Source organism: Phycodurus eques, chromosome 10 (genome assembly GCF_024500275.1).
Source record: "Phycodurus eques isolate BA_2022a chromosome 10, UOR_Pequ_1.1, whole genome shotgun sequence".
NCBI classification, from domain to species: Eukaryota; Metazoa; Chordata; class Actinopteri; order Syngnathiformes; family Syngnathidae; genus Phycodurus; species Phycodurus eques.
In genome coordinates, this window is record NC_084534.1 from 21,908,067 (window position 1) to 21,935,256 (window position 27,190).

Below are 27,190 nucleotides of genomic sequence, written 5' to 3' on the forward strand. Positions count from 1 at the left end.
CTCAACGTACAATTGCAAGGAATTTAGGGATTTCATCCTCTACGGTCCATAATGTCATCAAAAGGTTCAGAGAACCTGGAGAAATGACTGCATGTAAGCGGCAAGGCCGAAAACCAACATTGAATGCCCGTGACCTTCGATCCCTCAGGCGGCACTGCATCAAAAAGGATGAAGGATATCACCACTTGGGCTCAGGAACACTTCAGAAAACCAATGTCAGTAAATACAGTTTGGCGCTACATCCGTAAATGCAACTTGAAACTCTACTACGTGGCTTTGTCGTAAAAGAGTGCGGGTACGAGACTGGCCTGCCTGCAGCCCAGACCGGTCTCCCATTGAAAATGTGTGGCGCATTATGAAGCGTAAAATACGACAACGGAGACCCCGGACTGTTGAACAGCTGAAGCTGTACATCAAGTAAGAATGGGAAAGAATTCCTCCTACAAGGCTTGAACAATTAGTGTCCTCAGTTCCCAAACGTTTATTGAATGTTGTTGAAAGAAAAGGTGATGTAACACAGTGGTAAACATGACCCTGTCCCAGCTTTTTTGGAACGTGTTGCAGCCATAAAATTCCAAGTTAATGCTTATTTGCTAAAAACAATCAAGTTTAACAGTTTGAACATTAACTATCTTGTTTTTGTAGTGTATTCAATTAATTATAGGTTGAACTTGATTTTCAAATCATTGTATTCTGTTTTTATTTATGTTTAACACAACATCCCAACTTCATTGGAATTGGGGTTGTACTTTTTGGATTACCCCAATACCATATATTCCAAAATAAAGTATCAATGAAATATATATAAGATTCTGTTCTTTTCTGTCTTATGAAGGATTAATATGCATGTTTTCGCAATCTGGGCAGAAACCAGAATCCCCAGGATTCAAACCCAGAACCTCGGAAGTGTGAGGTAGATGTGCTAACCACTATTTCACCGTGCTGCCTACCTTCATAGCAGTGTTTTAAAAACCCAGCCGCATGACCCACTGTGTCAATGACTGCAAATGAAAAAAATTGAAATGGGACAAATGAAGCATTTGAAGGCAACCTTTGGTGTTAGCCGTATCTTAAGCTAACTGAGTAAATGGCGCAAATGATCACCGGGTACGCTCACAATATCACGGCAACGACCGTGCGAGTGGAGGCACAGCGGCCCGTTGAGCTTTATTGTGACAGCCACTTGTTGCGCTGCTAACCCTGAACAAGGTGGAGCCGCTTGCTATCTTGAAAGCGGCCGAGAGCTCAAATCAACCACCGGCCTTGTAAGCCTGCCAAATAATCCAAAATAATCCAATTTACTAAATGTCCCTGTCATTTGTAATTTGTTTTTTTTTTCTCTAACTGTACAATACAGTTACCTTTTTTTGCATCCTAATTATTAATTATTATTATTAATCCATTACTCCCCAAACCTGATTATGTTATATTTTATATTATGACGATAGACATGAAAAAAGTACAAAAGGACTTTTACACAAAAGTACAAAAAAAAACAAAAAAAAACACTTCTTGCATGGGCAGTGATGAAACAATCAAACTTTAAGCAATGCAGTCTGTTTCATACAATGCGATTATTCAATCCATATTGAACATTGTTCTTCAAATGGAAATATCCTTTTGACTTTTTTTTTTTTTTCTCTAACTGTGATGCGTTCGCCTCATATTAACGTACACACTTGACACACTTAACACGCGCATACAGGAGCAGCCATTATTTCAGTCACTTCAAGTTGGAACATTGTTCTAGTGAAAATGCGTGGGCTGCTAAATTGTCAGTGTGTACTTTAAAGGGTTGTTTCATATTCAGACGGGCACAGTACTGAACTAGTTTTTCTTTTGTTGCTTGGTCCACATCTTTGGCCACAAATACACAAGTCTTGCAGTGTAACGTCCAAATACTTTGTCACTGCACTTAAGTAGAATTTTCACATAACTGTACTACTCTGTACTTTCCTAATTAAAATGTATACGATTACTCCGATATATTTCCCCGAACCATCTTCGTTACTCGTTACCACAAAATCAAACCAGAATTTCTTTTCCGTTGATGTAATGCCAGAACCACGGAGCATAAAGCAGAAGAATAGTCCTGCCTGATGCAGTAGGAATACTTCTAGGGGGGAAGTCATGAAAATGAGATGCATGTTATCAGGAAGTCTTTAAATGGGCGTAGCAGCTTGAGGCCATGCTAACTTCGCTCAATAGCCAACACACAGCTCTAACTACACTACTAATGTAATAAACAAAACAAAATAAAAATGTAATTTGAATAACTCAAAACAATAAACATTCTAACCACTTTTGATTGACTTTTACTCCAGAACTGAAACCCTGCAATAAACAAGGGGACAAGTGATTTCTTTGAAAATGGCAAACGTCGCCTTTAAGGGTACTTGTTTTCTTATTTTAATCATTCGGTTGGACCGCGAACAATTTTTTTTTTATTTGTAACTGTCTCTAACTGGGAAAGGTTCCTATTGATTTATACATTATATTTCTCTGTACATGCAGTTCTACACTATTAAAGGTTATGTTTTTAAATCATTTTACAGTGTTACATGTTTTTTTATTCCACGACAGAACTTGAATTGGATCGTATTTGATTGAGCAGGTGTACCTAATGATGTGGATGAATATAAACAACTTTCTCTCTGATGGGGCATTTTCAATGCCAAACCCAATTACATGTCAGCGCAATATTGTCCGACGCCATATAGTTTTGATCAACAATAAAGTTCTATATTGAACATGTCAGGCTTATTATTATGCTAACATGGTCCCAGTTCAATGTGGTAATCTTTCTCAATGATGTATTTGTCAATAAGAACAAAGCTCATCTGATTAAGGGGCACATAAACATCACCACGATGGACGTAGGCCATTTCATCCTGATTAGCTGATTATCTCACTTGTTCTGCGCATGCGGGTATATTGTTCAAATTGATTACAGTAATGAGAACATAGTGGACCCACATTGTCTTTTTTGAGTGTGTGTTGTCTGAGTTAAAGGTAAAGCAATCACTCAATTGGATTTAATCAACTAACATTCTTATGGGGGGAAAAGGTCACATTACAAACAAAATACTGCAGAGTATATCTTTATTAATGGGAATACTCACTATGGCGATGTGTGTTTGTGTGGTTTGGCACAAGCAATAAGCAAAAAATGATTTTCCACTCCTGGTACTAAAATAATAAGTACAATTTAAAATCGTCAGACATTTTACTGTATCTGTACAGCATACAATAATTACAGTAATTCTGGTTCTTGTCTACCTCCTCGATAACAATAACACAAAGAAAGGACACATACATAAAGAGGATGCTGGGCATGCATACATTAAAGTAAACGACTCGACGGCAGAATGAAGCATAACAATCTGATGATCAAATTTAAACACAAATTTAAACTTAAACACTAGGCTCCCACTAAACAGCCATTACACTATTATATTGGCAACTTTTGTTTTCTAATTGTGGTTGTACTATGTATCTTTATAGCCTCCCTCATACAGTACAAGGCATGACTACTAAAAGGCTACATTAGGTGATTTTGTACATGAGAAGCAAACCACCCAAAAAAATTAAAAAAATTAAAAAACACTGAACACAACAATAAAACAATCCTCTAAAAACAAGTGACACTGCAGTTTTGCTGATTTCAATGTAACTTTGAGCCTTTTTTCTTCTCTGAACAACATTGGAATAAATATTCCACGAAAGGTCACAAAAAGCTGAAGAAAAAGCGAGCATTTGTAATATACTGACAGTTTCATGTAGCTAAATTAGGTAACCAATAGATTAGAAGCAACTCGTGCAGTTCTACACCACAGCAATCTACAACCACAGCAAAAAAAACAACAATAAAATGTCAAACAATATCTGACAGTGTCAATCAACACCTATAGTCATATTTGTGCCTCTGTTCATCTATCTTTGTCAGCGACATATTGTGTCAAGGAGAACACTTAATTGTCCTTCCACTTGAAGGAAGAAGGTACAATTTACAATATTATTGTATTATTGTATTGTATTTACAATAAAATAGTAGCGTTATGTTCAACTAAACAGGCCCACATTTCACACTGAGTAAGTCAATTTGGGAGTCCATTGAGACGTGATCATCATTATTTCAGTATTCAGTGGTGACTTGGGATATGAGTGACTCGAATTGCGTGTTTTGTGAGACATGAGAAGTTTGCTGTCAATCTAAACATTAAACAATTACATCTTGTGTAGTTAAAACAAACACATAACGTTGCCTCAAAGTCTGCTAGCTTGATGGGAACAGGGAAAGTCATAGCGAGGCTAACAAATAACATCTATGTGGCAGTGTTATAACACTAAAAAAACAAACAAACAGATATTTGAACACAAATGGTGCAGCAACACATATAGACAGACAATATAACAATATTCACACGTATATATTCTTTATCCTCTGCAAAAAAAAAAACAACTAATAGTGCTGCTTAGAGTTGTTGTGAAAGTCTTCTTCGCGTGTGTCTGCCTCACTGTATTAGACTGCCCCCAGCTGGCCAAGTCACGCACACCAGCAAGAGCCCCAATAAATTATTCATGATCCACAAACTCTTTAATTCTTTACATTCTACTTACCTATGCTAACTTTGGATGTTGTTACAAAGTAATATATTATAGAGTCCTATTGTTCATCTTAAAAAACATTCCAAACATTTTTGTAAAATTTTGGGGGTGGGGGGTGGAACAGATTAATGTTGTTTACATTCTTTTCAATGGAAAGTTGATTTAATTTGAGGTGCAGGTGTTTTGGGTTACAAGTGTGGCCACAAAACAATTTAAGCTATGCTTTTTGTGTTTACTGTAAAGTATGTGCCTTAGCTCAGTAAAGGTTGGGAAACAACTTCTGCAGGCAATGTATGAGGTAAGAAAAGGCTGCTTTAGACTCAACATGCCAGGCCTTTTTTTCCCCCACCAACTTAATGCAGCAATCAGACCCAAGCGTGGACGCTGCCCACCCAGTCCATTAACCTCCCTCTGTACCGTGCGCGACTGATTGGCTGAATGAGAAGCAGGAGTCGAAACCTTCGCAGCAAACCGCAGAAGACCGCCGCCGCCACAACCACGAGCGGCGACATCATTACAAAGCCCAGGATGATGAGGGCCGAGCAGCTGTTGTCGTCAAGGTAATTGCAGATGGCTGACGAGCTGTCCAGGATCTGTGAAGACACACGGGGAAGGGCGTAAAAGTCCACATGGGGCCCTTGGAAGAGGGTCTGAGTGGAGCCTCTGGTGAAATTATTTTATTTGCTCGTTACTGCATATGAGTGAATGCATTTGTGTTCATATTTGTGAAGGAGAGACGTCATGCGGGCAGTGAAGTGTGACGAGGCGAGTGTCTCAGGGTTGGCACCAACTCTGAGCTGTCAATCAATGATGGTGATGGTGAACTCCATACTCACGCACACACACACACACACACACACACACACGCAGAGATGACAGATGATGAGGCAGTCAGCATTTTACAACCCCAATTCCAATGAAGTTGGGACGTTGTGTTAAACATAAATAAAAACAGAATACAATGATTTGCAAATCATGTTCAACCTATATTTAATTGAATACACTACAAAGACAAGATCGGGATCAGAATCAGAATCAGAATCATCTTTATTTGCCAAGTATGTCCAAAAAACAGTCAGTGGATTTGTCTCCGTAGTTGGCGCCGCTCGAGTACGACAACGGACAGTCAATTCTGATCTGATTCTGATTGTGAGATATTTAATGTTCAAACTGATAAACTTTATTGCTTTTAGCAAATAAACATTAATTTAGAATTTTATGGCTGCAACACGTTCCAAAAAAGCTGAGACAGGTGGCAAAAAAGACTGAGAAAGTTGAGGAATGCTCATCAAACACCTGTTTGGAACATCCCACAGGTGAACAGGCTCATTGGGAACAGGTGGGTGCCATGATTGGGTATAAAAGGAGGATCCCTGAATTGCTCAGTCATTCACAAGCAAAGATTGGACGAGGTTCACCTCTTTGTGAACAAGTGTGTGAGAAAATAGTCGAACAGTTTAAGGACAATGTTCCTCAACGTACAATTGCAAGGAATTTAGGGATTTCCTAATCTACGGTCCATAATATCATCAAAAGGTTCAGAGAATCTGGAGAAATCACTGCATGTCAGCGGCAAGGCCGAAAACCAACCTTGAATGCCCGTGACCTTCGATCCCTCAGCATAAAAAACCGACATCAGTGTGTAAAGGATATCACGACATGGGCTCAGGAACACTTCAGAAAACCAATGTCACGAAATACAGTTCGGGGCTACATCCGTAAATGCAACTTGAAACTCTACTATGCAAAGCAAAAGCCATTTATCAACAACACCCAGAAACGCCGCCGGCTTCTGTGGGCCCGAGCTAATCAAATATGGACTGATGCAAAGTGGAAAAGTGTTTTGCGGTCCGACGACTCGACATTTCAAATTGTTTTTGGAAATTGTGGACGTCGTGTCCTCCGGGCCAAAGAGGAAAAGAACCATCCGGACTGTTATGGACGCAAAGTTCAAAAGCTAGGATCTGTGATGGTATGGGGCTGTGTTAATGCCAATGGCATTGGTAACTTACACATCTGTGAAGGCACCATTGATGCTGAAAAGTACATACAGGTTTTGGAGAAACATATGCTGCCATCCAAGCTATGTCTTTTTCATGGACGCCCCTGCTTATTTCAGCAAGACAATGCCAAACCACATTCTGCACGTGTTACAACAGCGTGGCTTCGTAGTAAAAGAGTGCGGGTACTAGACTGGCCTGGCTGCAGTCCAGACCGGTCTCCCATTGAAAATGTGTGGCGCATTATGAAGCGTAAAATACGACAACGGAGACCCCGGACTGTTGAACAGCTGAAGCTGTGGAGAATGGGAAAGAATTCCACCTACAAAGCTTCAACAATTAGTGTCCTCAGTTCCCAAACGTTTATTGAATGTTGTTGAAAGAAAAGGTGATGTAAATCAGTGGTAAACATGACCCTGTCCCAGCTTTTTTGGAACGTGTTGCAGCCATAAAATTCTGAGTTAATGACTATTTGCTAAAAACAATAAAGTTTATCAGTTTGAACATCAAACATCTTGTCTTTGTAGTGTATTCAATTAAAAATAGGTTGAACATGATTTGCAAATTATTGTATTCTGTTTTTATTTCTGTTTAACACAACATCCCAACTTCATTGGAATTGGGGTTGTACATGGAAGTCAGTGAAGGCAGGATATTACCGCAATTGCGTGCGTGTTCACAAAGTGTGGAATTTTCATCTTCTGCCCATGCTTGCGTGGATTTTCTTAATGTACTCCAGCTCTCTCCCACAATCCCCAAAACATTTTAGGTTCAAGGAAGACTTTAAATCACACGTGTCAACCTCAAGGCGCGGGGGCCAGATCCGGCCCGCCACATGATTTGCTGTGGGCCGCGAAGGCTTCCATGATTCTTGTTAAAATCTGTACCAAAATTTTAAATTGTCATATATCATCAATGACAACGTTGAAATATTGCAAGCATTTTTGTGTTACCAAACATGAACAATAGTTGAAAAACTCATTACCCCTGATTTCTGATTCCAAAACTAGTTAATAAATTTCATGTGTAATAATATGATGAGGCGATTAAAGATTTTTATGGTTTCACAGTCATAATGGCCCTCTGAGGGAAATTGCAATTACAATGTGGCCCGCGACAAAAATGGGTTTGACACCCCTGTTCTAAATTGTCCATTGGTGGAAATGTGAGTGCCAATAGTTTTCTGTGAATGACTGGCGACCAGTCCAGAATGTATCCCGCTTCCTGCTCAAAGTCAGCTGGGATCCAGCTCATCCCAGACCCTAATAGGATATACAGAGGACCCTTCCTATTCACAGAGGTAGGGACCAGACCTGTCTGCGAATAGCGAAGATCTGCAGGTAATTGACGGCCGTTATAATGGGAAAAAAACAAAAAACTTTTTTTTTTTTTTAAACCTAAAAAATTATTGAATAAGCAGGGATGTATACTGCCAAAAAGTATCCCTCCCCCAAAGAAAAAAACAACAACAACAAAAATCCGCAGGTGGTCCACTGAATGTGCAACCTACCGAAGCATTCGGCAAAACAAGTCGAAGCACTTCCTTTCGGCTCGGATAAATAGGTGAACCTTACAGCAGGAGACCGGGACAAAGCACCCGTAAGAACTTTAAACGTCTACAGTGTCTTTTGAAGATGACAATATCAATATGTTTAGGATTTGTTTGTTTTTACATATATTAAATGATATCTGTACAATTAAATGACAATGCAATATATATAAATGTTTTGTCCAAAGACACCAGCCATAAAGAAAACAACATTTTAGTTTGGGTTCAAATCATCGTGTCATCAACCCATTGGTACGCTAGTTACCGCAGCGTACACAGGAAGTCCGCGAACCTATTTTCCGGGGACAAGTGCTATAGAAAATGGACGGATGGATTGATGCTTTTGCTCCCACACTGCACCTTGCCTGCCTGAATAGTTCACAGTGAGCGTCACAGCGGCTGCAAGCTGTACGTAAGGAGGCAGGAAGTCTAGCGACAATTAAAGTCACCACAATTCACTCAATTGCCAACTCATTTGCAAGCAGGCTGGTTTGATGCTAATGACAGTAGTTCATATTTTTGAGATTTGTAAAAGACAGAAACATTCTTCAGCATCAGCATTGGATTGTTCCTTCCGATTTGTGAACTTTGACAATAAGCCCCGTAATTGGGCCAAATTGACTAGAGCTGGTTTTCGAAGATAAATCAAGTCCTAATGAGGACAAGAAAAGTCTGTTTAGATTGTCACTCATCCAGGCTATGGTAATCTGCCACTCAGGTAAATGGACTTTTAAAGCAGGTGAAATTAGCTCGTCCCGCTCTTTAGTAATTATACATTATTTATTCATGATTTCAAGCAGCAATTATGATTTCCTACACAATTAGTGCATGAACACGAGTGGCCAGCTGGAGGTCAATTTGTAGGGCTCTGGCAGGGCTTTTCCAGTCACATATGAGCGAATAACAGGGCGCCATAAGGTGGCGGGTGATGACGATTCCATGGGCACGTGACTGAGGGTCCGCCTAGAAAATAGTATTTTCAATTTTCAGCATTGACGTGATGGGCCCCAAAGCCCCAAATCCAAAACCCTTTCGACCTCACCTTGGTTTACCGCCCTCTTGCCGGCCGGGTATTTCCTCCACGCTCATTCGCACCTATGGACAATTCAGAGCAGTGATTCTCGACCGGTTGGGTCACTGAACCGTTGCGGGGTCTGCGGAAACGTTTACAAAATGCCGGCTATACACACTCCTCAACAGAAGGTGGCGACGATGCCATGTAATGCTAACGGGATCCCGCCATTTTATTGTCATAATTGCACAATGAATATGGCTAAACGCATGTATGACATAGACTACATGAAATATGGATTTTCTGATATTAAAGACAAAAGAGGGGAATGCTGACAAGCCATTTAAATGAACAAAACTATTTTTTAATATACTTAAATTGCTTTGTGTTCTTTAATGTCACCGTGATGAATATATTTAGTGTGTGGATTAATAACTGCTGCATTTTTATTTCCTATTTGTGAATGAAAGACTTAAAAGTTACAGAAAGTTTGTACGTTATGTCCATTGTTCTTTCCCCAAGACTCACTTATTTATTTATTTTAAAAATTAAAATCCAGCCACTTGGGAGGAGTATTTTTGTCTCTACCATTGCACACTTTGGTTGTTCATCATTAAATTTGAACATCACATCTATTGGCACACTGTGATATTTTGTCATATGTCGGGTTCAAACTGCAACATGTTTTTATGAAATACATACGATATGTTGAAATATGTTCTTCCTCGATTTGGATCAGGGCTTGTGCATAAGGAGTGATGGTGAGTCCCAAAGCCCCACCAGTTGAGAACCAGTGATTTAGAGTGTTCAATGAATATAAAATGCATTTTATTGTAATGGGGAGTAAGGCAGAGTATCTAGAAAACAAAAATCCTCTTCAGAACTATGAGGCAGACGTGCTCACCACCAGGACACTGTGCAGTGCCTCACGCTACTATCAGAGCTCAAATTGATTCACAGTCGTTTTTGCTTCCTCGCTCGACAGGTCGATATTTCAGAAGTGTGATTGACTTGCACCGTGATTATTATGCGTTCACTTGATTATTTTGAGCAGACTATTTTTGGTTTATTGTCCACGCTGCCATACAGTAGTGAAATATAATATCTGCAATGGTCACGTGCAGGGCGGGGTTGGCTTCTTCAAGGACATGACTGTAGATCTTCACAGGAAGATGAGACACCGAGACTCAGGCAGAACTGAATCTGCTGGTCGCTGAGGGTTTGGCAGGTGTCTCATACTTACTGTTTACTTGCAGGTGAAATACGTAGTCATTTAACATCAAATTAAAATCTTAAGAACTAATCTACTTGTCTTTAGATGGGGTGTTTGTCATTGCCATGGCAACCACAAATCACCTATTTCAGTCACCCATTGTGTTGGTGGACTCGCCTGGAATATGCAAACATCCAAGACTCTAATAATGGTCCCCTATTCCCCCCGATTCGACGCCCCTGGCTGTACAAGAGAAAAGAGACGTGAGAGAACTAGAAATGGGGAAAGACGATTAGAGATAAGAGCGCGCTCATAGAACATATTCAACTTGTATCTCGAGGCTACGAGCACTGCGCTCCTGCAAATACAGTAACTGTCGTAATCAACTCACCCTGGAATGGCACAGGAATCCAACGTAGAGCAGCACCACTGCGGGCAGCAGCACCAAGGAGAAGATCAGCGTCAGGAGCAGAGCACCAGCCAGGAGCACACACACGTTCCAAAGGACCAGAGCCGCCCCGCACACCACGCAGCCCGACCCGCTCCTCCGGGTGCCCCACGCGGAACCCTGGCTGTGGGCCACAGGAGGGGGCAGCATCTTCACTCGCTCGCCCATCCACAAGTCTTCCTCCTTCTCCTCCTCGACTGAGCCTTCGTCGTCCAGGTCCACATCCGTGCCACACATCCTGAGAGGAAGGTACAGTCCCATAAGACTATTATCTTTATCAGATCAGATCATTATCCCCTTCCACCCCATTCCTGGTCGTCAGAAAATCATTAGACTAAATGCAAATAAGCATCTTATAGCTTTCACACACACACACACACACACACCCTATTGATCAATCCTTTTGTCATTGCATTTCGACACAGACAATCCATTGTAATCTTAAACGTGCAGAACATGCACATACTGCAAACGAGATTAAAAGCTCAGGAACGCATTCACGTATAGCCTAGCGCTTCATGATAACACACTTTATAATCCTTTGGTAACATTTTCTATTCCTATAGCAACAATAAGGTGCGGATGTAAAGTAGTATCAAGGAGTAAATGCTGCCTACCTGCAAGTGTGTGAGGCTGCTGCAAACAAGTTTTCAAATGATGTGCTGGAGAAAAATCAGCTGCCGGTTGAGGCGACGGCGGAGCGCAAGGACACTTTGGGCTCGTTGGGGCGCGCGACCCAACGAGCCCGCGTGCGCGAGCAGCGCATGCACGCTCACGTGGCCAAAGGAGGTTTGTCGTTTTTGTTTTGTCCCCCCCCCACATGGATCATTTCCGTCATGGCAACTGATTTATTATGTGTACTATCTTGAACCATTTAGTTCCAGCCTTGTGTTTTTACAACTTTTTGGAAAATGATATGCTCTGTTAAGTTTTATCATTCGACCAGTGAATTTATCCGTCAAGCTTTAGCACCTTTTTAAAGGCAAACTGGAAACAAACCTAACCGATTTAAAATAATAAAATAATAATAATAAAGCTTCACTAAAAAATACTAACCTAAAAAAATACTATTAAATAGAAGAGCTAAGTTGAGTATTTACAATGTACAGGGCAAATAACATAATGAATAGAGTGCTTTTAAAATCAGTCAAGCAAGTTATCCAACCACGTAGCCACCGAAGTCGGATAAACTCTGCTCGGGTTTGCATCACTAAAAGCACGTTGTTGTTGTTTTCAGATTGGAGCATGTTGAGCAAATGTTCTTACTGATAAGAGGTCATTGATGGATTTTCTACATGGATGGCACATTCTGCACAGTATTTTCTGTAACACAAATGTACAGCATATACACTAGTACTGTAAAGTGTATGTGTTGGACCAGACATGTATTAGTTGGTACTCTGGTTTGCCTTTCCAATCATCAAGTGGGAAATTATACAAACAAGTAATTATTTGTTATCTGACCCCCCCCCCCCCCCCAGATGTGATGTTAGGGTTCTGCTAATTTACATAATATAGGCAGAGGCAGACAGCTGAGCGAAGTCAGAAATTATGCTGAATTAGCAACATTTCTTCGCGACACATGAGTTTATCACCTCTTTTTGATTTTTAATTCATTGGAGGTTCCAAAAAAAAAAACTTCAGCCCAATAACATTTAGGGCTCTATTTTCAGGACTGGCGTAACTCTGCGAGGAGGTGTTTTAGACCGGGTGTTGGTAATTTGGTGGGCCGGCGTACATCAGCGTATTTAAAAGTGGGACATCTGCACTGGTGTGGGTGTGTTCACAGCCGACTTCAATCCACTCCAATCGAAGCGGCTCCTCTCGTTCCCTTTAAATGTGACGCAATAGTCTTGCATGGAGACGTCTCTTTATGCAGAAGAGGATGCAGCGATTCATGCATTACTGGAGCATTGAACGTTATCAGGGACACTTATTAAATATAGAATGATCTCGTGAAAACTGCTGGTGACTTAAATATGTCCGCCGACCTTATGTATCTACTGTATAACCCATTCAACGATCATTCCTGGCTACGTTCAAATCTTGCTGGCAGCTTTAACAATGCAAATCTCCCCCTTAATAGAAGGCATCAATGAAAAGGTAGCGTTTTAGTTCCTTTTTGAAAGTCTCTAAGTATTTTAGTGTCCTCAGGTGGTCAGGGAGAGCATCGCACCACCGAGAAGAGCAGAAGGCCCAATCAACCATTGGTCGTAGATTGGACCTGGGGGTTGGAGGTATTTTTGGAAAAGACGGTGCGTGTGGATGGGGGCAAGGGGGGGAATTGCCATGGATACAGAGATGTGTTAACAGTCAGATTTTGTATTCAACCCTGCTGGGTAATGGGCAGCCATTGAAGTAAGTGCAAGATGGCAGGGGTCATGTGTTCCTTTTTTGGTTGTCTCGTCAGGATTCTTGGAGCTCTGTCCTGCATTTTGAGTTCTTAAGGCTTCGTAGCTTCTAGCGTTACATATACACTTCTCCCGGCGAGGTCCGACCGCAGTGTGGTAGTCGATTAGTGTTGTACGGGCGCTTAAGTAGGATAATGTGGCCAAATGCTGTGGTTAGGAGGAACAGTAATGATGGAGAACCAGCATCTGCCGCCATCAGCGGGTCATTTGTCGCATCGACCACAGAGCGGATTCCGCGCTGTGGGCTGAGCGGAAACTAGACTGAAACGTTTCAAAGAGGTTATTGCACTTGTTCCTGAAGCTGTTGAAAGAAATTGAATATTTGCTGTGGGTTTGTAGTGGGCTAGGACTTCTGGATCCAGGGTAGAGGGTTTTCAAAAGAGGTCTGATGACATTGAGCTTTAATGCAAAGTTGATGGGGGGTGGCCTTTCTGGAGGGAGGGAAGGAGGGATGTATGAATTCAGAGATTTGCTTCTAAATATATTATACGTTACATGTTTAAAAATAATTGCTAAAAATGTGCAAAGAATGGTGCAAAGGAGTTGAAATGTGACCATTAACAGAGTATTTTTTTGACACAAATATTGCCACCTGTGTGGGTAAGACATCGCTTATGGATGCCCACCGGAAATCTGCCTGTTTGATGTGTTTTATGTTTGTGTTTACAACCACCACTATTAAATTGGACCTGGAAACATGGCCGAAATTGTACTCCAGTGACCCCTGAAAGGCCTGATAAACTTTACATGTTACAACCCCCTTGCAGAGGCTATCAATAATCCTTTACGCAAACTATTCCTTGAGTGACATTATTGCATTGGTTTTCCAATGAAAAGCGATATCGCAAGGATTACCGTTGCCATGGCGCACTCCAAGGGGATACCATTCGGAGCCACACAACATCGCATTTAGTCTCATCTTTTGATACAATAACCTGTGACGTCCGAATCTATGTCGGTCAGCTATGTAGCCCTGAGATAAGGAGGAGATCCATTTGTCGAGCAGCGCAGACCCACAGTCGGTCCATCGCTGCTCAAATGGAATTACATAGAAGAAAAAGGGAAAGATAAAGGGTAGTCTACAGGAACAGAATTGACGAGAAACAGAAGAGAGGATCCGGGAATAGATGATGGGGACTGATTGAGGTCTTCGAGCAAAGATTAGGCAGTCATTTAGGCAGCATGTGCTGTTCCTGATTTGAAGAACATCATGTCTAACTAGTGTACATGGTGACCCATAAATGTGACCTCTTAGGATGTCTTCCATCCGGGCTTGCAAAGTGTGGACAGTGAGCCTCCCCTTATAGAACATCAGCACCTCCCATTCTTTAAAATGTCACAATTTAAACAATTCTATAAAACTTAATAACCCATTTCAGAGAATTGTTGATCACATCACAGTGAGTCTGACTGGTGCGTATCATGCTATTAATGTTTTAAAACCACTAGGCAGTGGTGGCCTGAGATAAAAGTGACCATGCTCTATAGTATTGTAGTTTATAAAAACTTATAGTAATAACATAATTAAATAGTATGTAAAGCATTAAACAGTTTGTGCATCATATTGCGGCTCCTTCTGGTGTGTGCAACTTCTCACCGGGGGCAGTATAATTCAGTCATGCAGGCACAATCGAAGTAGAGTTTGTAAGTGACTCAGTCAGCTGCAGTAAAAGTCGTCATTTTTCACAGAGGATAAAGAATTTATGCTTGTGAGTCTTGCTCTATTCTGTCTACATGTGTTGCTGCACTCGTAAGTCGATGTCTGCCTGCACTCCAGTCAAAGTCACCAAAATCATGTTCGACCAGCGGTCTCAGCAGGCGTGTGTTTACTTTCTGCCACCAAATTGTCACTCCGGCGAGTGCATGTCAAAGGACACACCCTCGACGTGCCGGAAGACCCAGCTTGGTGCAGACTGCTCTGCCAAATTGGCAAGCACGTACAGCTAACCTTGCACTTGCACAAAACTAAGGATATGCCAGCATTTCCGCCCTGCCGCAGATGCACCGTCTACAAAAATAGACCCCATAATGTAAGGTCAACATCACCACATGCTGCCAAAGTTAAAATGGCTCATTAAAAGCCCCATTACTCCTGGTCAAAACAGCCTTTAAGCCAACCGTTTATTAAAACCGCATTAACAGTGCAACAACACCACACAGCCAGGACAGTAGTATGACTCAGCTTGCAGGGATAATTTCAATACAGGAAGCAAAGAGGAGGTTTTCAGAAATCATATCATGCCTTTAGACCAGGCCCATGTGCCAATATTGCTCACTCTGTTATATAATCAGGGCCACCAAGCTGAGCATTAATTTAGCCTTTTAAAAAATATATATTCATTTTTATTTATTTGTTTCTCCTTTTTATTTATTCTTTTTTTATTATTATTCTTGTATCTAATTAGATAATTGGTTCATTGATTTCTTGTAAAAGGTAAAATATTTCTTGGGGTGGAATAAACATTTTTACAAAGTGTATATGCTATTTGTGTTCTTAAATAAGTGGTTAATTCACTATAATTCAATTAATGATGAATATTAATAAAAACAGAGTGTATTTTCTATTATTAAAAATAACAAACTTTAAATTGATATATTTTACAGACACATCGAATCTTAGTTTTTACGTTATGTGACAAATAACTCGCCCATCTGTCTGTTTTAAAATTCAAATGGGCCTCTTGATTACAAGTTTGCCCCCTCTGCTTGAGCGCCGAAGGCGATGCTAAGTATGAGCGCCCTTTTGTAGTAGACTTACATGACATTAAATTGTTTTTCCCAGGTACTTTAAAGCCTGAAAATAAAGTGAGGGAAAATGCCTTTATTATTTATTTTATCTTGAACTATTATTGAACAGACAACTTATTTGCAGTACCATTCTACTGGAGTCGGTACCGGGTCGTGGGGTCCGATAGACCAGACAAAATGAATCAAATGCAGCTATCACAACAATTTTGTAATTTATTGTAATCATTGCAGATAAAAGGTAGCTACCACAGTTCATCAACAGACTATGGTTGTGTCTGGATACAACAAACATATTTTATCAGGAAACAAAAGCAGTGCATTTATAGGCTCATGTGTTAATATGATTTGAATCTATTAACAATGGATAAAATGAATTTGTAAATGCGTTTGCAGCTTTTAAGACAAAGTGAATCCCATCTTCAAAGTGCTTCTGCAACACTACGCATTAAGAACGATGCAAAGCGTAGGAGAACGGAGCGGCGGGATGGGTAAGCCCTACCCTCCGTTTGACGTGTGTGGAAGAGGGTGATGGCCTGCGAGTGTGTGGCCGTGCTTAGAGTGTTTGTCTGAACGGGGTGGTGGGTGAGAGTTAGTCTCGCTCAGGGCGTCGGGTAAAGACGGAGCGTCCAGGCTGTTGTCTGCCGGATACAGCTGCATCATGGCACCCTCCTGGGCGCCTTCCTTACCGCAGGACTGGCAGCTGCAGTGGAAGATCCTCTCTACCAACTTGTCCACGCGAGGAGTCTCTTCATTCCCTGGGCACTCCAGAGTCACCTGTGCGTACATAAACACAAACTGCTTTCAGGAAAGTGCGGGTAAATGCATTACAGTACATCACAGTTTAGCAGCGCGCAAACAAATGTGTATGTATATATATTTATATGAGGGATGGAATGTCAAACGTCGGTTCAACTGTGTCGGTTCAGTTTGCATGTGTCCCATTCGCCTCGTAGGCATGCACTCTCTTTTTTTCTCACTTACTAATGTGGCGAAGCAGTGAGCCGTAGTGCTAATGCAAGCCAAGATGGCGGCACGCATGGCTGCAGCGGCGTGTATGAGGTGCGTTCCGAAATTCAATCTGACGCCCTAACTCTACTCTGAGAATGACAATGTTGAGCCCATTCCAACAAGCGTTGTGAGTTTTCGAACGGTTCGGAGTGAGATTTTCAAAAGCACCTTTCGACCAGCCCGAAGGTCATGAAGGCAAGTTAGCAAGCTAGCAACCAATGTTACAAAACTTGCTTTTCAATGTGCAGAAGTAAGATGAGATGAAAAACTTCAAATAAATAAATCGCAAGTCCAGCTGACAGCATGTGCACTTTGCCACGCTTGACGACTGCACATGTCAACAGAGAACACAATCTGATCGTATACAACTCGGCATGAAATATCAGCAATCATAATTGCTCCGTGGGCGCTGGAATTCAATGCCCCACCATGCTCCTATCTCTTCTACAAAAACAGGATCAACTGTACGTGTCCAACTTTTAATGAGCGTCAATGGTTAAACTTTTTTTCACCCCAAACCGGAACAATTGTACTCATCATTAACTGTAAGCTATTTATCTTGCAAATTTAAAAATAGATATACATATATTTTGCAATATTTTCCTGAATATTTTCATTAATTTTGTCTGATTCAAGGTGACTCAGCTGAACGGTGGGGCGGTGCCCTAGCGCCCTCTATTGACCAGCCGCCACTGCATTCGAAGCATTTGTTTGTACAACAAATTTGACCACTTTTGGGACGGTCAACTTCGAAAGTTCCCGCTGCTTAAATTCCCGGCGAATCTTACTGTTGCACAAGCTAAACTTGTGCTCCAGACCTCACACAACTTCCCCTCACTGTTTGGATTGTGCATTGAAAATGATCCTTCAGCAGTTTCATCAAGTTCGAGCATGAGGACCAAAACAACTGTGAGTGGTATCCTCTTTCATGAGCTCTGACTTTGTTATTTCCAGCTCCAGTTAAAGTCATGGAACAACAATCATAACCACAAACACAAACATCCATTTGAAGATGATTAAAAGTCAGTTGAGTTGGACTCGTTCGCTCTCTCCCCAAGATACACACTCTCTCTCACACACACACACACACACACACACACACACACATCCTCAACACGAGGAGCAAAGTGACTACTCTATCAGGTGTCTGTTCTTTGAAAAAGATGGAATATTTTCCAGTGTAACATGAGGTGACCTCACCTGTGCCCCCACCCGCCTAGTCTACATGGCATCCCTCCAAAGTGCTTTCTCCAAAGCCTTTGTTGTCGCAAGACTGGATTCCTGTCTCAGAGGTACAATGAACTGTAGACGCTTGTGGAACATGGACTTGACATTGTCAATAAGCATAGGAACAAATGCACCGTTTTCATATGTACGCTGTCGAGTAATGAACGCGCTTGTTTGGAAGTTGTGTTTTTGGGTGAGAATACCAAAAAGTCCGCTTGCTCCGTGAGCTAACAAACATGCAATAACTCTTACCACTTCCCACTGAGTCTGTGCAGGCATGCAGGAGTCGCAGTGCACCAGAGACTCAGTGGACTGCGGGAATGTGTTGGGGACGCTGTAGCTGAAACATTGGCCCAGACAAGCTCTGCAAGGAGGACACAGGCCATTATCCCCCGTCACATTCAGATGCACGGCCAACGCATCCATGTGTGACAGAAAAAAGGAAACAGAGCTCACTGAAATCACATCACTCTACCTGATGATATTGGTCACGTTTAAGATCATTTTAAACCATGTTAAATTGTTTAGATTTTTCACATCTTTAATCATATTAATAATTTGGTATTTGCCATGCCAGCTTTGCTTTGTGTTGTTGCCTTTTTTGTAATTGTGGAGATACTGGAAAAACCTACATCTATCTATCTATCTATCTATCTATCTATCTGTCTGTCTGTCTGTCTGTCTGTCTGTCTATCTATCTATCTATCTATCTATCTATCTATCTATCTATCTATCTATCTATCTATCTATCTATCTATCTAGCTAGCTAGCTAGCTAGCTAGCTGGTTAGCGATCTATCTGTGTTTTCCAAACTACATTGAGCCAAGGCACATACTGTACGGGAAAAATCTCATGGCAGCTTAATTGTACCTTCTGCCATCTAGTGGAAGAGCATCGAATTATTTTGCCTGTTACAATATGTCGCTTCACTGCCAGCCTTCCCAGTTAACATGGATATTTGACTTCTAAAGACGTCAATGGCAGTGTATGTGTTAATTCATAGATGAACAAATATACATTATTTGTACAGTTAAAAAAAAATGCTTTTGGGACGAATTAAGGGAAGTTGGATAATGAACACGAACTGAACACCTTATGATCTCACTCAATATTGTGCCGTGGCACAGCGGCTGAGAATCGTGGTCTGAGATGTTTTTTTACGTCAAAGGAGGGGATACATCTATTTCGGGGGAAATTGCTAGGAAAGTAATTTCCAACCACTGTGCTGTAGGAAATTATCCTATTTCACTTAATTGGTCCAAAAATTACCATTTACATTCTCCTTTTGTGTTTCTTCCTGCCAGTATATCAGCTGTGTTCAACTAAACAGGCCCATAGTTTAGACTGAGTACATTCGTGAGTAAATCGAGGTAAGACAATCATTATTACAGTATCTACATATTTCTTTGGTCGTGTTGTGAGATATTTCTCATATAAAATATTGTATGCGCTTTGGCTCAATAAAGGCTGGTAAACTCTCTGCTTGGGAATGCATTTTTGAATAATAGTAAACAATATTACTGGTTTAATACAATAGATGTCTAGTGAAACTACAGTTTCAAAGTAAATAACCAAACTGAGTGGAGCAGATAAGTTGTGTAACTCCACCAAACATAAACATGGACGCACACAGCATTGCAGATTGATTACACGTCAAAGTATACTAGTTGCAGTTAAAGAAGCGATCTCCATGTAACGTAAGATCGTCTTCAGTATTACGAATGGAACACCTTTACAATTCTTGAGTAGACCCGAATTTGACTTTTTATGTGCGTCAGTGCTGCTGTTTCGGTTAGCATCTGAGTTGAAATGGGCTCAGCCGTTAACTTTAAATGTACGCGTGTGAACAATTGCATCGGTAAACTAATTTCAACCTGTTTTTTTCTGATGGGATAAGGGACGTGTCTATTTGGAGTGGCTTTTATTTGTGATTAATTGGGATATGATGAGAACTTTTGCAATGGACACTATTGAGGAAATATGTCCTACACACAGTATTCGCATACACTGCGTTTATTAGTTGAATTACTTTTGTTTCCTTCATTTTTTTCTATTGTCATTATTTGGCACTACTAGTGTTGCTAGTGTAATTTATTTGCACTGACCAATGAAGTGACTTGCAAAAATCGTATTCTATTCTTAAAACTAGTCATTTCCATAGAAACAAATTCTAAACCTCAAATTTCAAAAACAAAATCATCGATAAGCTTAATGTGTTATTCTATTTATTGCATTTATGCACTCTTTATGATGTTTTAATATCAGTGACTTTCCTGTTTTCCAGCCTCGAGCCTCACAAGGCCACGTACACTTTTGTCGATATACGAGTGTGTGATTGTTACGCCGCACATAGCTCTCAAAACAAAAGTATCCTTGTTATGACTTCATTTTGGACTGTATAAATTGAAGTCTGTGAACCAGAGCTGTATCTCACTCTGTGATGAGCCTTTTGTCAACCCTGTTTTGTTTGCTCCTGAAATGAAGACAAAATAAGCCGCTCTTTTCACATGAAATTATTACCCCAATGCAGAGTTTCTACAAGAAGTTTCTCTTGACATCAGTGGGTTTTTTTTTTAATCCCTAACATTGTTCCAAAAATGCATAATTGAATACATGTCTCCCCCAATCTTCAGTTCAGGAAATAAACACTCACACTATTTGCGAAGACACTTTATAACACAGTTTTAATTCCTTTGTTAGGTTTTATAATGAATCACAAATGATGTTTGTCAGACAGTAGGAGAGAATATTCTCCTGGTTTGTAGATTACCTTAGCAAAGCAGTTGGTGCCCACCATTTTGGTATATACAAATGTCACTGCATGTGGTAAATGGTTAGCATATTAAACATGACTTCAATAGGATTTTGCTGGCTTCTGCTGGAAGCAGTTTTATGTGGAGCATCAGAGAAGCAGTAAAAGACAATGAGCTTGCAAAATACAACAATATGCTAAATCGATGCACTGCAATGAACATGAGGCTTTTCATTTGTTTCTGTTGTTGTTTGTTTCCTAAAAGCCCTTTCAGAAAATAGTCGACCTCAGCTTGTGGAGGACACTGAAATATGACTCGCTTAAAACAGTATGACGAGATCATAAGATAGAGGCGAGGAAGGACACAGAGGACGGAGGGCTCTCATTCTGACCTGTTTTGAATAGAGCGAGGCTGACATCCAGTGTGCCCGACTATCTGTGTGATGTTCTTGGCCTCGCACCAGGCACTCTTGTCAGGGAACAGCGCCAGGCGGTTGATGTGCGCGGGCGGTGCCGTGGCATACAGTGCAAACAGGGCGTAGCAAATGAGAATGGTCTGCCACATGACTGCACCTAAACGGGCACAACACAGTAGTGTGTTACTAACCATCACCAAAGTCGTTTGGTGCGATTTTATTCACCCAAGCAAACACACTGCTAACTTTCTGAAGATATCTGGACCTGTTTACGATGCATCACAACTGACATAGACATGCCGGATGCGCAATGATGTAAATCACCAGTTGCACAGAGGACATTAGGGTGGACTCGACTCACATTGTCCCTAAAAAGGCCAACAGTTGGAAGAAGGAAAGCCTTTCTGGCCTCAATAGCAATGTTGTCCTCACCTCCCTCTTTAAAAATGCCTCGGCCTGTCAAGTCCTTTACAAGCTAGAGTTTTAACACGTTTCTCCTGCTGCGCCCTTTTTGGTACTCTCCTATGAAGCAGACGCAGGCAAACCCAATGCAAATATGCGTCAAATACCATCACATTTGATTCTTAAAGGGTTTAGTGTTGCACTTGTTAGTAGAAAAAAATAAGGGTCAAAATCCCTTCCAGCAGGAGTTCCAGAACCATCATACTGAAAATACATCATGTACTTACAAACAAATGAGGAAAACACACGCAATAAACACAACAGACATGACTTTATGAAAACAAACATGAATGAAAAAGTCATTTGCCAAGATATCGTGTGCCTGCTTGATGATCAGTAAATCAGCTTAAAGCATTTTACTCTGACAATAGACGACTCCAAAAAATCTGTCCGCTGCCTATTTTGGGCCCACAACCTGAGGTTTGAGAAACCATACCTTGCCATGATACTTACAGTGAAATATGGAAAGCTAAACAATATGTTCAGTGACAATAGTTGAGTTCTAATCTCAGAACAATCTTCCCATGTAAGAAATAATGTGAAGTGAGTTCCAAGCTCAAAGTGTCACATTCATAAAACATTTATCAAATCTAGATTTGGACAGTCCTCACTTGCATATAAGTGTAAAAGCAAGTTCACCACTGTATGATACAGATACATTTGGAACACGGCTGACAGAAACATAATGGCGAGGAAACTGGAAAGTGTTTGCAGAGCGATAGTTTTCTAAGTATTGCTGGAATTTATATAGCCTTGTGGGACGGAACAATATTTCCGTTGGCAGGCAACATTTAACACGCATCTTGAGCTTCGGGTTTGTTACATCGGTATGTAGTTTATGAAAAGGATTGAGGCAACACTGTTGGTTGCAAAATAGAAAAAATGCATGAAATGTACCTTTAGTTAGGACGATTCTTTGGTCATTTTCATAAAGTTAATAGCCATTGTACATTTAGCTCCATGCTATTTGTGTATGTTATTGATCATTAATTGTACGGTTATGTTTTATTGAGAGCTCAGATTTTTTTCTGGTTCTATGGTTTATAGATATAAAGCCAGAGAAAAAGCAAAAAAACCAATACTAGGGAGTCAAGTCTTTAAATACTCAATGGAATTAAGTGTCACGGGACTTAATTGTAAGGTCAATATGCTTTCCTATTCAAGTGCCATTTCTGATTCTACGGTTATCATCACATTCCACTTTGCCAACACTGCAGCTTTTAAAGTAAAAAAAAAAAAAAAAGTCAAAGTCAAAACAAGTCAAGCCTTTTATTGCTCAATGAGTTTAAGTGTCATGAGATTTTTGGGGTTTTAACTCCAAGTTATGATTGCCTTTTTTGTCTGTTCGACTTTGGAGGTTCCATTGTAACACTGCGACACGATACAGTAGTTGCAAATATAGTAAGATGATTCATTTCTAATTAATTTTGACGCACCCAACAGCACAATCGCAAAGCAAATAGAATAATGAGGTTCATTTTTATTCCTAGGATTTTTTTAAAAAAAACAAGGTTTTTTTTTTCATTTATCACGCCATTGGTTTTTCTAGCGTCGAACTTTGGTAGGTCACCGTATAGGCAATGAACTAAAAGTGTGCTTAATAAATATTAACTCCCGGTGATGACATTAACACGGGGAAAAGTAACGGCCCGCTGCGTTACCGTTGCTGCGCGTCGTCGCCGTCTCCAAGGAATACAAAATGATGTCTTGATGGTTTTTTAAAGCAAATTAGGAGAGCGTCCTGCTCTGTGCTGGAACATCCGAGCCTGCTATGTCATTTAGCGCTCACATCATCCAGCAGCAGCAGCGGCAGCAGCAGTGACAACAGCGTGCGTCCGGGTCCGAGGAAGGAAGGAAGGAAGGAGGAGGAGGAGGAGGAGGAGGAGGAGGAGGAGGAGGAGGAGGAGATGTGCCTTGCGCGACTATCTCATGTCAGGCTCCATCAGCCCGGAGCGTCCCTCCCCTTCCTCCCCTTCTTCTTTCTTTCTTTCGTTCTCCTCCAGCCCGAGTCAAGTCCCAAGTTTAAAGCCGCCGAAAAGCTCTTTCCAAGCTGTGGTTGTAAAAATGCCCGCAGTCAGCCAGACGGAGCTCCTGCTGTGAGGGGGCTTGGAAGTCCAGTTTGAAAAAAATAAAAATGATTATTATTATTTCAAAGTTAAAGGCCAGGTGAAGAAGATCCATATATTGTGGTTATATATTATACACAATCTGCATATAAGGTAGATCTGCAGTATAATAGCCTCCCTGTTTGCCATTTCTGAAAATTGTAGTTATTAACCACATACCATATAGTAAAAAAATTTTTGGGGTGATTACACAGTAATTAACTGTAATTTTCACTTTCATCATGGCATTTTGGTTGGACGCCACACAGTTACTGATTTATTGTTTTAATGGATGTAAACAAAAAAACGCAAAAATACAATTGCATACTATTTAAATGCAAATTTAACATTTCACTCATGCAGGATTTAATGTAGACTTTGACAAACACAGTGTAGAACTATTCCTAGAATTGAATTGTGAAATCACCAGTTTACTGTCATTTCACAATAAAATATTGTATTCGACAATTTTGTGTGATAACACAACACATGCAGATTTGAAAAGGACACTTTCACTTTTTGGATCTACAGCTTTCTGACGGGCAGGACACAGCAGGTCAGGCTGGGGGAGGCCACCTCATCCACACGCAGCATCAGCACTGGGGCACCCCAAGGTTGTGTCCTCTCTCCGCTGCTCTTCTCTCTCCACACGAACGACTGTACCTCAGCGCACCCAGCTGTCAAACTCCTAAAGTTTGCAGATGACACCACCGTCATCTGCCTCATCAAGGACGGTGATGCGTCTGCATATCGACAGGAAGCGGAGCGGCCGGAGCTGTGGTGCGGCCGACACAACCTGGAGCTGAACACGCTCAAGACGGTAGAGATGATCGTGGACTTCAGGAGGCATCCTTCGCCACAGCTGCCCCTCACGTTGTCCAGGTGCCTTGTGTCAACCGTCGAGACCTTCAAGTTCCTGGGAATTACAATCTCTCAGGACCTGAAGTGGGCGACCAACATCAACTCCGTCCTCAAAAAGGCCCAGCAGAGCATGTACTTCCTGGGGCTTCTGAGAAAGCACGGCCTGCCACCGGAGCTGCTGAGGCAGTTCTACACAGCGGTCATCGAATCAGTCCTGTGTTCTTCCATCACGGTCTGGTTTGGTGCTGCTACAAAAAAGGACAAACTCCGACTGCAACGGACAATCCAAACCGCTGAAAGGATTGTCGGTAACCCCCTACCCACCCTTGAGGACTTGCACGCTGCCGGAACTAAGACAAGCGCGTGCAAAATCCTCTCGGACCCTCCGCACCCCGGTCACCAGCTCTTCCAACTCCTTCCCTCATGTAGGCGCTACCGATCAATGCAAACTAGAACGAGCAGATATTCCAACAGCTTCTTCCCTCTTGCAATCAACTTCTTAAACAGCTAACCTACAATTCCATTACAATATGCTGGCAATTTTTTTGACTTGAGTTTGTTGTCACATTTCTGTGGGGCCGATTATACATTACTCGTGCACTCACTGTAGTAGTCTCGCCACGCTGCACTATTTGCATATCTGTTGTTGACCAATACTGGCCACTCATGCCAGAGTAGCATCTGCTCCATTTGCACACTGATTGAGGAGTATCTGCAACTTTTGCACAATCAACATTGTCCCAGATTACACAATGGTCATTGCACCGGACTATTGCAATATTAGTCTTTCAAACTGCTCTAAGTGCTAGAGGACTCTGCATCTTTTTGCACAATTGTCCCAAAAAATTAAATATGTACCGGCATTACCAGATAACTAGCAACCCTTTATTGCTCATTGACTGTTTTTGGTCAATGTCTTTATGTCTCAAAAGTATTCTCTGTCAATTGACTGTCTGTTGTCGTACTAGAGCCTTGTGTGTTTTTTGGACATACTTGGCAAATAAAGATGATTCTGATTCTGACATTAGTGGAGGCACCAAATGCCAGGCTAAGTTTGAAAGCAGCAGGCTTGTGAAGCCGTGTGGTTCCCAGCATGCATTGCGTCACGCATTGTTCAACTGTTGCCATAATAAGGCCGTTAATCCTTAATATTCATTAATGATAAGGATTAACATAACATGAATCATGTGCATGTATGGTACCCGTAGTTTAATATTTAATTCTCGTGTTACATTTATTATTTATTCATACTTTTTGTTTTCATGAAAACCTGACTGTGGGTTGTGTGCGATAGACATCCCAGTCCGTTCTGCTATATGCCAAACAAAGCTAAGCATTACATCGTGACTTACCAGTTGCATTGGATACAAACGTGTACTTCCTTGTGATTGTTCAAGTTGGCTTACGATTTTTCATTAGTGTACAATGACTTTACAGTATTTTACTGTGGCATGTGATAAATAACTGTACAATTTACAGAAATGGTAATATATGCCCAATAATTCCCAGCGTGTATTGTAACAGTCATGGCTCCACAGTGTTTAAGCATTTCAGTGTAAATAACAAGAGACGCGTGTATAACTAGCAGACACATGTAAGAAAGTAGGAATACACAAGAAAAAGAATGATCATAGAAATCTATTGTAATACTGAACACTAACAATCTGTTGCATTGTTGTATACGCTTCTATTCTTTACACATAGTGGTCACAATATGCTCCGTGGGAAGAAAGAGGTCAGGAGACAAGAGCCAATTGCTACTTTCGCAGAGTGTGACCTGATTCAGGCAAGTTAGAACCTAAAGTCAATCAATACTGCTCAATACTTGGAACAAGTACAATCAATTAAATTATTCAGACTACTCTCCTCCCACTTTTGGAAGATTTTATTGTATTTTTTACACTACCTTACTGGCATTTATCTCACCAGTCACCCCAAGTTCCCGAACCGCACAGGTGTGTACCCTGGCAGGAGTCCATGAGCGCCCTTATCGGTTTAATTAGCAAAGACATATTTCAATGAACAGGGGATGAGCGATAGGCTCAATATCCGACATGCTTTTTGCACAGCACTCGTGTTGAAGTCATGAGTGACCTTTGAAAGCTCTGTTCTTTTGTGCACTGGAATGTGTGGGCTTGAACTGTGAAAAGCTTGATGAAGGAAAAAAGAACAATCCATCATGCACCCGTGTTTTCGTAGATGAGAAAGTGTTGGACTCACCTGTTAGCAATAAGACCCAAGATCCAGTCCAGAAAAGGCCTTCTCCAGCATTCCGCAGATTCTGCTTCAGCGGGGGGCTAAATGTGAACTGACGTCCACACGAACATCTGCTCTTCGTCTTCTTCCTCTTCAATCGGACAAGCGGGCAAA

The 27,190-nt window shown here is 41.2% G+C and overlaps 2 protein-coding genes across 3 annotated transcripts; both read right to left on the reverse strand.

Moving 5' to 3' along the window:
- Positions 1–3,106: 3,106 nt before the first annotated feature.
- On the reverse strand, positions 3,107–11,543 carry LOC133408691 (transmembrane protein 88). 2 transcript variants are annotated; one of them, XM_061687834.1, is made up of 4 exons: positions 11,448–11,543; positions 10,774–11,068; positions 9,200–9,252; positions 8,070–9,120 (listed from the first exon to the last, which is right to left on the reverse strand). In XM_061687834.1, exons 2-4 carry the CDS (start codon positions 11,065–11,067, stop codon positions 8,979–8,981), a joined length of 489 nt encoding a protein of 162 aa, XP_061543818.1. In that variant the 5' UTR covers position 11,068; positions 11,448–11,543; the 3' UTR covers positions 8,070–8,978. The 2 variants fall into 2 exon arrangements, with proteins under 2 accessions (XP_061543817.1, XP_061543818.1); XM_061687833.1 differs by lacking the exons at positions 8,070–9,120; positions 9,200–9,252 and adding an exon at positions 3,107–5,201.
- A 4,647-nt stretch (positions 11,544–16,190) lies between these two features.
- nbl1 (NBL1, DAN family BMP antagonist) lies at positions 16,191–23,702 on the reverse strand. The gene is made up of 4 exons (XM_061688301.1): positions 23,516–23,702; positions 21,369–21,549; positions 18,477–18,588; positions 16,191–16,763 (listed from the first exon to the last, which is right to left on the reverse strand). The coding sequence occupies exons 2-4, from the start codon at positions 21,539–21,541 to the stop codon at positions 16,485–16,487; spliced, it is 564 nt and encodes a 187-aa protein (XP_061544285.1). The 5' UTR covers positions 21,542–21,549; positions 23,516–23,702; the 3' UTR covers positions 16,191–16,484.
- Positions 23,703–27,190: the final 3,488 nt, after the last annotated feature.

Coding starts and splice junctions, on each gene's coding strand:
- LOC133408691 (XM_061687833.1), bottom strand. CDS start 11,067: ATGTGTGGCACGGATGTGGACCTGGACGACGAAGGCTCAGTCGAGGAG. Junction 5,202..10,773: donor GATTCCTGTGCCATTCCAGG/GTGAGTTGATTA, acceptor GTGTCTTCACAG/ATCCTGGACAGCTCGTCAGC.
- nbl1 (XM_061688301.1), bottom strand. CDS start 21,541: ATGTGGCAGACCATTCTCATTTGCTACGCCCTGTTTGCACTGTATGCC. Junction 18,589..21,368: donor CCTCGCTCTATTCAAAACAG/GTCAGAATGAGA, acceptor TCCTCCTTGCAG/AGCTTGTCTGGGCCAATGTT. Junction 16,764..18,476: donor CACAGACTCAGTGGGAAGTG/GTAAGAGTTATT, acceptor ATGTACGCACAG/GTGACTCTGGAGTGCCCAGG.